Source organism: Callospermophilus lateralis, chromosome 10 (assembly GCF_048772815.1).
Source record: "Callospermophilus lateralis isolate mCalLat2 chromosome 10, mCalLat2.hap1, whole genome shotgun sequence".
Classification (NCBI taxonomy): domain Eukaryota; kingdom Metazoa; phylum Chordata; class Mammalia; order Rodentia; family Sciuridae; genus Callospermophilus; species Callospermophilus lateralis.
The window spans coordinates 10,964,262-10,976,244 of NC_135314.1; the positions used below are offsets into that span (position 1 = coordinate 10,964,262).

Here is an 11,983-nt window from a genome sequence, read left to right on the forward strand (position 1 = left end):
CCTCAGACCAATACAAGACCAGCCTCCAAGACTCAGGAGATTTAAAAAACAGTCTTGGCAGGGAGAACTTAGTTGGATGATGCACTTTTCATGGGATAAAATTTTGCCTGATTTCCTCATGTAGGAGTTCCAGTGAAGCTTTATGCCTTCTCTGTTCTTGCTCAGAAGCAAAAACCATCTGTATACACCCATTTATTCATTCAATTAATATTTATTGGGCACCAGCTATGTTCTTGACTCTTCTACATCACTAATAAAGATGGAAAAAGATCTCTGCCTAATAGAGCTTAAGTTCTAGTGGGGAAGAGAGATAATAGGAATAGGAATACTAGTAATAATAACAATAACAATAATAATATATCATAGAAACAGGAAAAGTAGAGCAGGGAGGGGAGTGAAAAATCTCAGGCTAAATTTGGAGTATTGAAAAGGAAGACATGGCCGGGCACAGTGGCACACACTCCCAGCAGCTCTGGAGGCTGAGGCAGAAGGATTGCAAATTCAAAGCCAGCCTCAGCAACTTAGGCTCTAAGCCTAAGCAGCTCAGTGAGACCTTGTCTCTAAACAAAATACAAAATATGGCTGAGGATGTAGCTCAATGGTCGAGCGTCTCTGAGTTCGGTCTCCAGAACAAAACAAAACAAAACCAAAAAAAAAAAAAAAACAAACATGAAAAAGAAGAAGCAGCACTTATCTCAATTGACTGAGCTTTGTATTCCAAGAAGAAATGTTATCCCTCAAGATAATGGTGCCTTCTCTAAATTAAAGTTCCCTTCCCAAGTTCAATTTCAAGTGGAAAAGTTCACTTCATTGGCCCCTTTCAATCAGGGTAACTCTTAAATGCTAAGAAAAAGCAAGTTTCTTAGGTATGTGTCTTGTGCCCAAAGCTGAGCTTAGAATAGGCCTGTATATTTGCCATTAAGGAGTCTCTTGCCAACTCTTGGCTATTAAGTGTGTGTTGAATAAAATTCTGAGAAGATGAATTATAGAAATCAGGATATCTGTTTCTGCACCTCTTACTGTCCCTCAGATTTATGTCAAGTCTTCATGATCACGTTTAAATTTTAATGTCCACTTCTCAAAATGTGACTTGGGCTAAGGGTACAGGTCAGTAATAGAATACTTGCCTAGCATGTGCAAGGCCCTGTGTTTGATCTCCAGTACTAAAAATATAAATTAAAAAAAAATTGGTACTATTTATATTATGGTGAAGATTTGTACATGCTGAAAGTTAGTTGGCCATTTCATTTCCAAGTCACAATAGAATCTGGCTGAATAAGGAAATTAGCCTTCAAAATCTACCTTCTTCAGCCAGGCTTCTCACTGAGATTCTGCCTAAGAGCCAAATGTATTTGTTAGGGTCACTGGGCAAGTCCCAGGGCAGGAGTTGTTGTGGGGTCCTCAACACAGGTTTCTGGATGGCATGGAGAACATTTGGGGTTTTTATATGAACAAAGCTCAGGGATACTGCCATGTTGATTTTGGGGTCCCGAATCATGCAGAACCCTTGAGATGTTTCAAGGCAAGTCTTAGGGTAACAGAAACCCTAATTCATAAGACCTCCCAGGTTTGATAAAATGACACCCCTGCAGCCAAGCACTCCTATTTCATCCAGTATGCTTGTGGGCCTGCCCACGACAGAATTGTCTCTTTCAAACCTGTTGCCTGTGAGAATGGTACTATTATCACCCCATTTTTCAGGTGAGAAAACCAAGGCTCAGAAAGCCCATGTCCTTTATCCCACCTAGGTCACACAGCTAGTGGGTCTGGGTAGAGACAGCATATCACCTCGTATCTGGCTGCCCCCTCATAGTCTCCATGGTGATCACCTACTTTCATGACCTGTGTAATCCTGGCTGCTTGAGAAGAGGAGGCTCAGGTGAGAGTCTGGATTTAGGCATACCTACACCTGGGCAGGCCTTGCAGTTCAGAGCACCCACTCAGTGTTGAGACCAAGCACAAGGTGACTCCTGGGAGCTTTTCTTTAATCTTCACAGCCACACAACTGCCAGGCATTGTTACTTATGATGCAAGGAGGTCTGGAAACCCAGCCCGATGTAATGCGGGGCCCAAGTCACAATCCAGCTGCCCTGGGTAGAAGCATGAATGCCCACCTGGCCCAAGGCGAGCATTCCCCATCAATGCAGAATTCATGCAAGGTCTTGTCACACTGGACTTGCTCCTCACACTCTCCAAACCTCTTCTTCTTTGAGTCCTCCATTGGCTCCCACTACACCATCAATTCATTCATTTCCTGGCCCTTGCATCTAGCAGGTATGATTTAGGTACAGAAGCACCCAAACCCGTTTCTACTACAGGGAAGTTTGAACCTAGGATAACTCCTTTCCAGAATGTCTACGTTCCTGCTTCAAAGAGGCTGGTGAACCCCATTAGCACACACAGGTGACACCAAGGAAGGCTGGTTTCACTCATCACATCTTCCTGCCACCTGGGGGGTTGGGGGTCCCAGGACCTCTGTTCCAAGAGCCTGATTTGCTCATGGCACTTTGGAGATCACCCATTATGGTTCCATTCTACAGTTGAGGAAACTGAGGCCCACAGCCAGCAATCATAAAACTTCTGAGGACAACCCCTGCTCTTGAGGACAAGCTTTTATTGCCACTAGCATTTGAGGATAAAAGGGGTGGTGGTGCTTATGACCTATTTTCAACCTGTAGGAGAAAAGAGCTAGCTCCCTGAATCAGACTAATTTGGGAGGATCAAGGAGGGGAAGGGCTGAAGGGCCAGGAGGCTAAAAGCTAGGGCAAGACAGGAGAAGACTGCAGATTCCCAGAGCTCGGTAGGGAGAAATTGGCATGCCCAGCTGCCCACAACTGAGGATTTCTGAATCATAACAGCTTCCAGTGCTCAATAGGGACAGAAGGTCTCCTGAGAGAGGGAGGCCTGCACCGGTGCAAGCGCTGGTGTGGGTGGAACTGTGAGAGCGAATTGGTGTGAGCCGGTGTGCAGGAGCCTGTGAGCGTGCACACGTGTCCCGCAGTATTCGTGCGCCCGGCAGCTGTTTGGCGTCCACAGGAATGTCGGTCCTTCTGGAGGACTCTCCAATCCCTCCCTCAGCTAGTGGACTCAGAGGCCCTATAGCCACTGCGATCTCACCAAAGGAGGGCCAGCGCAGTGGAAGCCGGCTGCTTTGTTTTGGCAATCTGGGTGGACGCTGTCCGCTCTCGGGCATCCAGCAAGGGCGCCGGGTCTGCGGGACACAGGACGCCCCTCCACACCCGTCTCGGTTCAGCCTCCGCGAGATCCAGGAAGCAAGGGGCAGAGAGGACTTTTGCACATACTTCAGAGCGAGTTTTCCAAACAGTCTTCCCCGCGAGCGGCGACGTGAGACAAGAAGAACCCAAATAAAGCCTGAGCCCGGAGGCCTGCCAGGTAGTCCTGGAGGACACCGCCGCTTTCGGGACTCGCAGACTAAAATCCCCCGGGCCATTCGGCCTACTGGCGTGTCTGGGGGAGCCTTGGCGTGTGGTCAGATGGGGTCCGACGCCCCCGTGGAATGAGAGCGCACACTCCTAGCGGCCTCGGGTCCCACGGGTTCCGCGGGTCGTGCTTTACGGAGACTGGCGCACGTATCCGCCAAGTCCCTGCAGGCTCTTCCGTTTGCGACCCCTTTCCGAGTTCCTCCTGAAGAGTGCGATGCACAACCAGGGCGGAAACGCAGCTTAGGATCTGGCTGCGACCCGGGCCGGCAGCTGGACTGGCGGTAACGACAGTCCCTAATGAGCGACCGCCAAGGCTCACCTGCTCGGGCCCCTCCTGCGCCCGCGCTGCGCGCCCACCAGAGCCACTAATTGCTAAAGCCTGTCCGCACCGCCTGCCACCCAGATGGGGGCGTCTAGGACAGATGGGGTCCAGGCACCGAAAGGCAGCATAGGAGCTTCCCTTGAGTGAGCTGGGACATGGGGCACTGGTGGCAGCTAAGGCATTCTGGAAAGAATGGGGTCCCAGGGGGGTCCTGGGTGTGTGGGCTGGGCGACCTACTGGTGTGGACAGTGGAGCAGGACTCTTGGATTACAACTGGGGGTGCCCCTGAGCAAGTCACTTATCCTCTCCGGGCTTATGTTTCCTCACCTGTAAAATGGGATAATAATGACACGGCCTCTAAGAGTTACAGTGAGAATTCAATGAGCTGACATGTGTAAAGCTGAGTACGGGGACTTACACCCACCACTTTAATGTTTTCCACCTTCTCTTTCACTTTCTTTATTAATATCCTATTAATAATTAAGGTGTGTGGGGGGGTAACAGCCTCCTTCCTCCCAGATCTGCTGACTGGTTCTTCTCTGTCCCCCCACCCCATTAACCTGTAGCCAGGCAATTCTATCTTATAGCGACACCAACTCGCCCCCTAGAACAGAGTTAGGAATCAGAGGTGAGAGAGAGAGAGAGAGAGAGAGAGAGAGAGAGAGAGAGAGTGTGTGTGTGTGTGTTGGGAAGATTGATCCCCATCTCTGCCCCGTCTAACATGGCCCTTCTCAGGGAGTCTGAAACTTAACTGAGCCCCCAGAGCATGGGTTGTTGGCAGCTTCCAAACTAAGGAGTAGCCATGGTAACTTTACCTTGCTGTTTCTGTCCCTCTCCCATCCAGTGGGATTGAGTGTAGCAACTGCTCACTCTGGCAACAGCCAGGCTTGATTCTGGTCTTCCTTTCAGGTCTGTAAAGACAATGATGAGAGGGGCAGACACCAGCAGGGTGTCTTGAAACTCTCGGTAGGGCCTTTGTAAAAGACCCCCATGATTCCTACTGGTACTATGTGGGGATGGGGAGACTTGGCACAAAACCTGTAAGGAAAGAGGAACTTGAAATGAGAGGTGGGCTGATGTGGAGGAATCCTTTGTCTTTGATGAACTTCTAGGTAGCATGAAGGTTTTTACTTAATAGAAGGAGTTCAGACAGATTTCTAAGTAAATTCTGCCCTGAAGGGAGACAGACATTTCTCCAGTGTTGGAGTAGTTTTATCCATGAGAGCATGTCAGAGAATTGAAAACAGAACTGGCCCCAGAAGCTCTTCACTGGTTCCAGTCCAGGAATGAGAAGGTCAGGTCCTGCCCAGGTGGCTACAGAAGCCCTAGTTCACCATGGATATCCCTGGTGCTACATCTTCCTACTGCCAATCAGAAAACCAGCTGTCACCGGGGGGAATGACACTTTTGGGTCTCAGCAATATCATCCTCTACTAAAATGTACTTTAGGTTTGCCAGTTCACTTCACCCTTCTGCTCACTGCCTGTCCCTGGGATGCAGAATTCCAAGTCTCTGGGCATCAGAGTTATCCTGGAGTTCTGGCCAATCCTAGAGTGAGTCCTCCAATACTGCCCAGGGAATTTCCAGCCTGAGAGTGGGGATCTTGGGGACAGTCCCCTGGTCACTGAACTCTGTCCTCTCAACCTCCTCTGGTAGAGCTCCCGGGTTTTTAAGGAGGTTGGGGGGCAAGTCTCTGCAGACTTTGGGATCTGGTGAGTCCGTGGGCCCAGCAGCTGAAAGCTGAGGAGCCACAAAGGCCACACAAAGGGTTTTGAAGTTAGAAAGAAGTTGAGCTTCACTCAGGTTAGTGCTGGAAAATATTTAGGGACCATGGCTTCCCTGGTGCCAACTCACTATGGCAAGTGCCACAAGGAGCACTGCTTCCCTACGGCTTTCCTTTGCCTTTTCCTCTCTCTTTTAGTAGGAAGCCTGTTCCCAATTAAGGCTCCAATCAAAGTCAAAGTTGTGCACAGTTTTCTACCTCTTCTCAGGGAAGTCCAGCTGCTGGCCTGAACCTTCTATCCAGGACCCTGGTCAGTTCAGGGCCACCCTCCTCAAGGGTGCCTGCCCCCACCCGCAGTGCCCCATGCCTCTCTTGTGTGCACATGTATGTGCCTCCTTAGGGTCCAGGGATGCTGGGGCCTCACACATTGAGGCTGAGGCTCCCTGCAGGATGTGTAGTTCAAGCTCCTCCTAACTTGGCAGGGGTCTAGTTTGGCTAGATACTGCTGAGAACTTGGGGACATGAGTGGCATGGCGGGCAAGACTTAATTTGTCTTCTTTCAACATCCTTCTATGCATACACCCAAGTCTGCGCCAGCATGCGTCGCGTCGTGTTTTGCGGTGAATGAAGAAGCCACTACCATACAAAGCCCTCTACCTCTACCCTTAGCTTGCAATGGGTCAGGGTTTCCAGCCTCTTCCGTATGTGTCTGTGGCTAGAGCTGGACCCAGTTTTAAATTCTTTGCAAGTTTCATTTCAAATGGGAATTCGGAATAAAGATGACTGGATCTTACCCTGCCCTCTGCTTGGGTTCACTTAGCGCCCCTGGGCTGCTTTTCTCTGCCCCCAAGTGCTTGGCCTCCTCCAAAATCCCTCCCAGCCTTCGGTGAAAAGAGAAGCCCTTTGGTGAAAAGCGAGGCCTCCAGCACCGGTTCCTGGACGCAGCAGTTCTGGCCAGCCGCCCGACATTACCCAGTAGAGGACCGGGAGCACTAGCCTGCAGAGTTAGAGGATGGAACCAACCTCAGGCCTGGACAAGGGACTCTGTGTGGGCTGGGTTCCTCCCGGACCGGACTCAATAAATGGGAACAGGGAAACCTACCCCCAGGTTCAAGGGCATTAGGCCAGTGGCTACTAAAGATGTCATAACGCAGCAGCCGGTCTTTTCAGGAGAGAGTGCGTTCTTGGTCAGAGCTCTGGTGAAGAGACTGCAACAGGATCTGTCCCTGTTCATGATCAGGCAGAAGTTCTTGTTTTTGTTTTGTTATTGTTGTTGTTTGTTTTTATTTCCATCCAGAATCCCCCTTAAGAGTCATTTCTTCAATCCGTATTACAGCTTTGGGTTGTAAGGAACCCTGTGTCCACAAGAAAAGAGAAGTCACCCCAGGAAAGAACACAGAGGCCAAAGTTGGGCAAGTAAGAGCCAACTAGCCCCCAGGGCCTGGCTCTTTGCAGTTTAAGACCTGAGTGGGCACCGCAGCAAGGTGGTACAAATGATAGAGAAGGGACAGATGGGCTGAGGATCCCTAACCAAACATTCCTGTGCAGCCTTTGCCCTCCACACCGTGGGCCTTCCCGCAGCAAGCACTCAGCCCCAAGCGCCTGGTTCCCTGCTGAAGCCAAGGGAACCCACTGGGCTCTGTGGGGACCAGCAACTGCCCTTGAGCAGAGAGAAAATAAAAGCTTGGCAGAAGAGGAAGTCTGAGTATCCAGACCCCCAGCCCAAGGCAGGGCTTTCTCTGGGAAAGGTCAGAGTTCCACACAAGGAAATGTACACTCCTAAACTAGCAATCTTTAACTGAAGGGAAAGGGAGTTTCCCGGTTAATTCTGAAAAATAAAACTAAGGAAAATCAAGTTGTGATAAATACAGGGAGGATGTGCTCAAAGGCTATTTAAACAGAATGGGTGCACAGGAGGGGAGGAGTTGGAGGTGATTAACAAACAGCCCCCCACTATGTTTCTTCTGGGGAAAACCAACGGGATGCTGGCTAAATCCTGCCCAGAAAATCGCATTCCTCACCCCTCTTTCTCGGGGCTTGCTGAGCACCCTCCCACTCACACCGATGAAAAAGTTGATTGATTTACTTTAAGTTTTATTTAAAATCTCAACACTCAATCATTTATTTCGTTTTTGCAACCAAACAAGTAATAAATATTATTTAGCACTTTTTTTTTTTTTTACAAAAATAAAACAGATGATACACTCTCTGCTAGGGCAGCGTTTATCAGAGGAGGGATGTTATATGGCAGAGGATTTGAAGCCCATATTGCAAAGCAACCAGCGCTAGGCGATTTGCACCAACGCAGGAAGCACGTGGAGTAGTTTGCCATTGGAGTTAAAAAACCATGGCAAAAAGAAACCGATACAGAGAGAGGAAAGCCGGCTCAGACTCCGGAGGGGTTGGCAGTCACGTGAGCAAACAGCTTAGCATCGTGCACTTACCTCATCACTGATAGTGTATTTACATCTTTCAGAAAGAAATTATTAAACAACTAACAGAACCCCGCCCCCATAACTCAAGCTATATTCACAGCAACTTCTTTCAGTTCTGTCAAACCCTCAGGTACCAAAATAACTGTTTCCAATCGGGTAAGAAACCAAATCACTTTGTGTGTGTGTGTGTGTGTGTGTGTGTGTGTGTCCGCGCGCGCGCGCGCGCGCGCGCGCTCAAGACTGAAAGAATGGAGAGGGCGGGGGCTAGTATTCATTTTAAAATACCGAAAAAACACCCGCCTCCCCCTAAATCGGCAGTTTGGGTTATTTCACTCCACAAGTGGTTCTATTCTGAGCGTCTATAAAGCTTGCTCATACTGTTGAAAAAGGAACATTCACAGATTTATTAGAAAACCACAAACCCCCAAGTCAACAAGAGAGACAGGAATGGCCACAGTTTTTACACGATGTGGGTTTACCCAGATATGGAAACCCGGCATGACAAGACATGACCGTAAGTGCTTCGGGTACCAGCGCCAACTTCCATCTAACTCATTGCCCCTGGCCCAGGCTTGGAGACGACCCTTGAGGGTGAGGCCCAGCGGTTGCTTCTGCAGTGAGGATCCCAGAGTCTCCTACCAGCCGAGAAAGGAGGAAGGAGGGAAAGTCCCCCGACCCCCCACGAAGTGCTGCCTGGGTCCAGTCTGGGAGTTACACCGTGGCTCTTGGGGAAACAGTTTTTAGGCTCTTTTCCCCGGGGTGAAGAGAAGGAATTCGAGTGAAGGACGCATACGGTGGTGCCATTTTACCGAAGTAGTGTCTACCGGATCTGTGCAGTTTAAAGCCGAGGGCCGAACTAGGTCCCGGAGTCAAGCGCCCCTCACTCCCCACTCTGCGCGTTCCCATTACTTCCATTCCCCGGTGCTGTAGTCCCATCATTCCCCACCCTAGCCCATGGTCCTGAGCCCCTCCTCGCTAGCCCTAGTGCCGGTCAGTCCCCTCGCTTCTCTGCACCCTCTGGGCACCCCCTGCTCTCCAGAGCTCTCCAGCACCGACCAGCTCACTTGGCGTCGGAGGTGAGGCGCGGCAGGCTGCCGGCGCCCATAGCCGACACATGGTGGTGTGGTGGTGGCACCTGGCACATGCTGCAGGGGCAGGGCATGCCTCCCCAGTGCTGGAAGCCACCGCTGCCTCCGCTGCCGCCTCCCCCGCCCCCGAGCGGGGCGGCCGTGGCCGCTGACGGAGACTTGAGCAAGCCGTGCGGAGGCCGGATGGAGCCGACAGACGACAGCCCGGAGCCCGGCAGAGAGGCGCTGGACACCGCCGCGGCGGCGGCGGCGGCAGCTGCGGCGGCTGCGGCGGGAGGCAGAATGGGGTGATGCACTGCCGGATGGTGCGCTGCGTGAGCGGCGGCCGCCGGGTGAGCGGTGGCCGCGGGCAGCGGTGCAGAGTGCGCCAGACCACCGCAGGCCGAAGGATGGAAGCCGGCGTGGTGGCCTCCGTAGATCTCGCTCACCAGTCGCTTCATCTCCTCCAAAGAGTTGGTAAGCATGAGGATGTAGTTGCGTGCCAGGAGCAGCGTGGCGATCTTGGAGAGCTTGCGCACCGATGGGCCGTGCGCATAAGGCATGACCTCGCGCAGGCCGTCCATGGCGATGTTGAGGTCGTGCATGCGCTTGCGCTCGCGGCTGTTGATCTTGAGGCGCAGCTGCTGCAGCTCCGGCTCAGTCATCTGTTTCTTGTCCTTCTTGGTGGACGACGTAGCCGCAGAAGACGTGGACGATGAAGTGCTGGACGAGGATGACTTGAAGCCACTGCCGCCCAGCTTGTCCCCCGGGTGCGCGCCCGCCGCGCCCATGGCTCCGCGCAGCTCTGCGCTCAGCTCTGGAGGGCAGTCGCTTGGCGTGGACGAGGACACTGTGCCGCCTGTGAAGCCGCTGCCGCTACTGCCCTTGCTCCGGGCCGGCAGAAAAAGGTCATCGGGCTCTGGCGACGACGGGCGGCTGGACACCAGGCTGGCGTCCGAGTCCATGGCCTCGGGGAAGAGTCGCAGCTTTTGCAAGGTCCTTTCTCCCTGGTCCTCAGAGCTTCCCGGAGAGAAATGGGGGGGGGGGATATGAATATATGGAAGAGAGAAAGAAGACACTAAGTGAGACAGAAAAGCTGCTCCTGCCTGCTCCTTAACGCAGAGTCCAGGCACGGGTGGCGGGTAGCTGTGCGTCCACCTCGCTGCTATCTCTGGCCTTGCTTCTAGCCGCACCGGTATTCACGACTCATCTCCTCTTTCCTCCCCCACTGCCTCCCCTCTGCTCTCATCCACAGGTTGTTTTATTTTAGAGAGCATGGGTGTCCCTCAGTGAGGGGTGTGCTAGAGGTTTTGTTCCTTGTATTAGGAATGGGAAAGCGGGGTCTCCAGGACTGGAATAAACAAGGCACAAGTGAGAGCGTTTCTTCGGGTATTGTGAGGGTCTAAATTGAGAACTATTTATTTGGTTCCTCAAACGCAGCCACCTTATCTCCACCGACACCGCGCAGCAACCACGCGCGCACTTAAACATCCACAGACTGCGAGGGCCCAGGGTCCAGGTGTGCGTCTCGGGACCACCGGGAGCTCTCCGACCGACCCGGACTGATCCACAGGAGCTGTGGTCGCCTCGACTTATGGCTCTGGGCGGAGGGGATGCTGCGGTGAGTGTGGGGTGAGTCAAAGCAGAGAAATCGCTCGGTATAACTGACCGGTACAGGAGGGATCCAGATCCCCCTCTGTGGGAGCATCCTGAGTCGCCGCCGAGTTTGAGCGGGGGTGGGGGTGGGGGGAATCTGTCCTTGGGATCTAGTCTAGGGCTGCTGGGGGGCGGGGACACTTACTGTGAATTCGATTTGAGGAGCTCGCTCCAGAAAGCTGCAGTGGAGATCCTGGCTCTGGGCGCTGGTGTCGCGTAGGTCTATAATAAGCATCCGCACCTTTCAGGGATCTGCCGGTTTTTATAGCCGGGTGGCGGCGGCGACGGCGGCGGTGGTGGCCGGGGCGGGGGCGGGGAAGGGAAACAATGTGCTTGTCCTGGAGGGGCAGCCGCGCCAATGAGCTGGGCCCACTGGAGGGGCTGGGAAGCTGATGTCATCCCGGCTAATTCCGCTCAATGAAACCCGCCCGGTCCGGCACACGCCTCCTGCCCGCGCACAACCAATGGGCGTCCGCGGTGGAGAGATTCTGGTGGAGGGACTGGCGACCCCGCCAGCGACAGTGAGAGCCGAGCTGGAGGAGGAGGGCAGGCTCACCCGGGAAGGAGAGAGGGCCGAAAGCGCTTGGGACCGAGGAAGAGAGAAGCACCGTTAAATTTCTATAAAGATATATTCACCACAGAGTCCTAGTGGGAGACCGCGTGGGCTGGAGACCCGGCATAAAAACCAACTTGACATCCAGCGCAGCTGGATCTTGGAGATGTGCGCAGACAACGCTCAAGACGCTGTGGAAACTCCCTAGTTTTCTCTTTCTCTGGCTTCCTGCCATCTCTTGGGTTTGATCAACACGCAAGCATTTGGGGCCCCCAATTTAAAGATCAACCATGCACAAAGCCCCCACTCTCTTCTCTCTCTCAGGGCGCTTGTACTAGGTGGTTGTTGCCGCTGCTCCGCAGGAAGGCGGTAGCGCCCCCAGGTGGGAACACGGCTTTGCCGGGCAGAGGGCGGGCGAGGAAGAAGGGGACCCACTCCCGGACGGTGTTTTGAAAGAAATCACGACTCCTCATAAAGTTGAGAATGTGCAAGGTCGAGTTGTTTCCGTACAGTAACCGCACTAACTCTGAGTAAGTGCATCACGAGTTAAATATGCCCACCGCCTGTTTACTAGCGGGGAAGCCCAGTGATAGCATTTCCAGCACGACTGGGTTTTGTTTATAAAGACAAGTCTCAGGCTTGAGCTAAGTCCTCCTTCTGCAGTGAGGTAGGGAGCGGAGATTGAACTGTTCCCAGATGGTTTGGGACACATTTTACTTACCACAGCCCGATTCTCAAATAGGGAAATACCTTGACCAGGAGGTATTGAACCCGAACTGGAGAA

The 11,983-nt window shown here is 52.6% G+C and overlaps 1 protein-coding gene across 1 annotated transcript; it reads right to left on the minus strand.

Moving 5' to 3' along the window:
• Window positions 1-8,983: 8,983 nt before the first annotated feature.
• On the minus strand, window positions 8,984-9,982 carry Olig2 (oligodendrocyte transcription factor 2). The gene has a single exon (XM_076868591.2). It carries the CDS (start codon window positions 9,953-9,955, stop codon window positions 8,984-8,986), a length of 972 nt encoding a protein of 323 aa, XP_076724706.1. The 5' UTR covers window positions 9,956-9,982.
• Between the last annotated feature and the right edge of the window lie 2,001 nt (window positions 9,983-11,983).

Bases quoted from the DNA above. Each gene is read 5' to 3' on its own strand.
- Olig2 (XM_076868591.2), bottom strand. From the start codon at position 9,955: ATGGACTCGGACGCCAGCCTGGTGTCCAGCCGCCCGTCGTCGCCAGAG.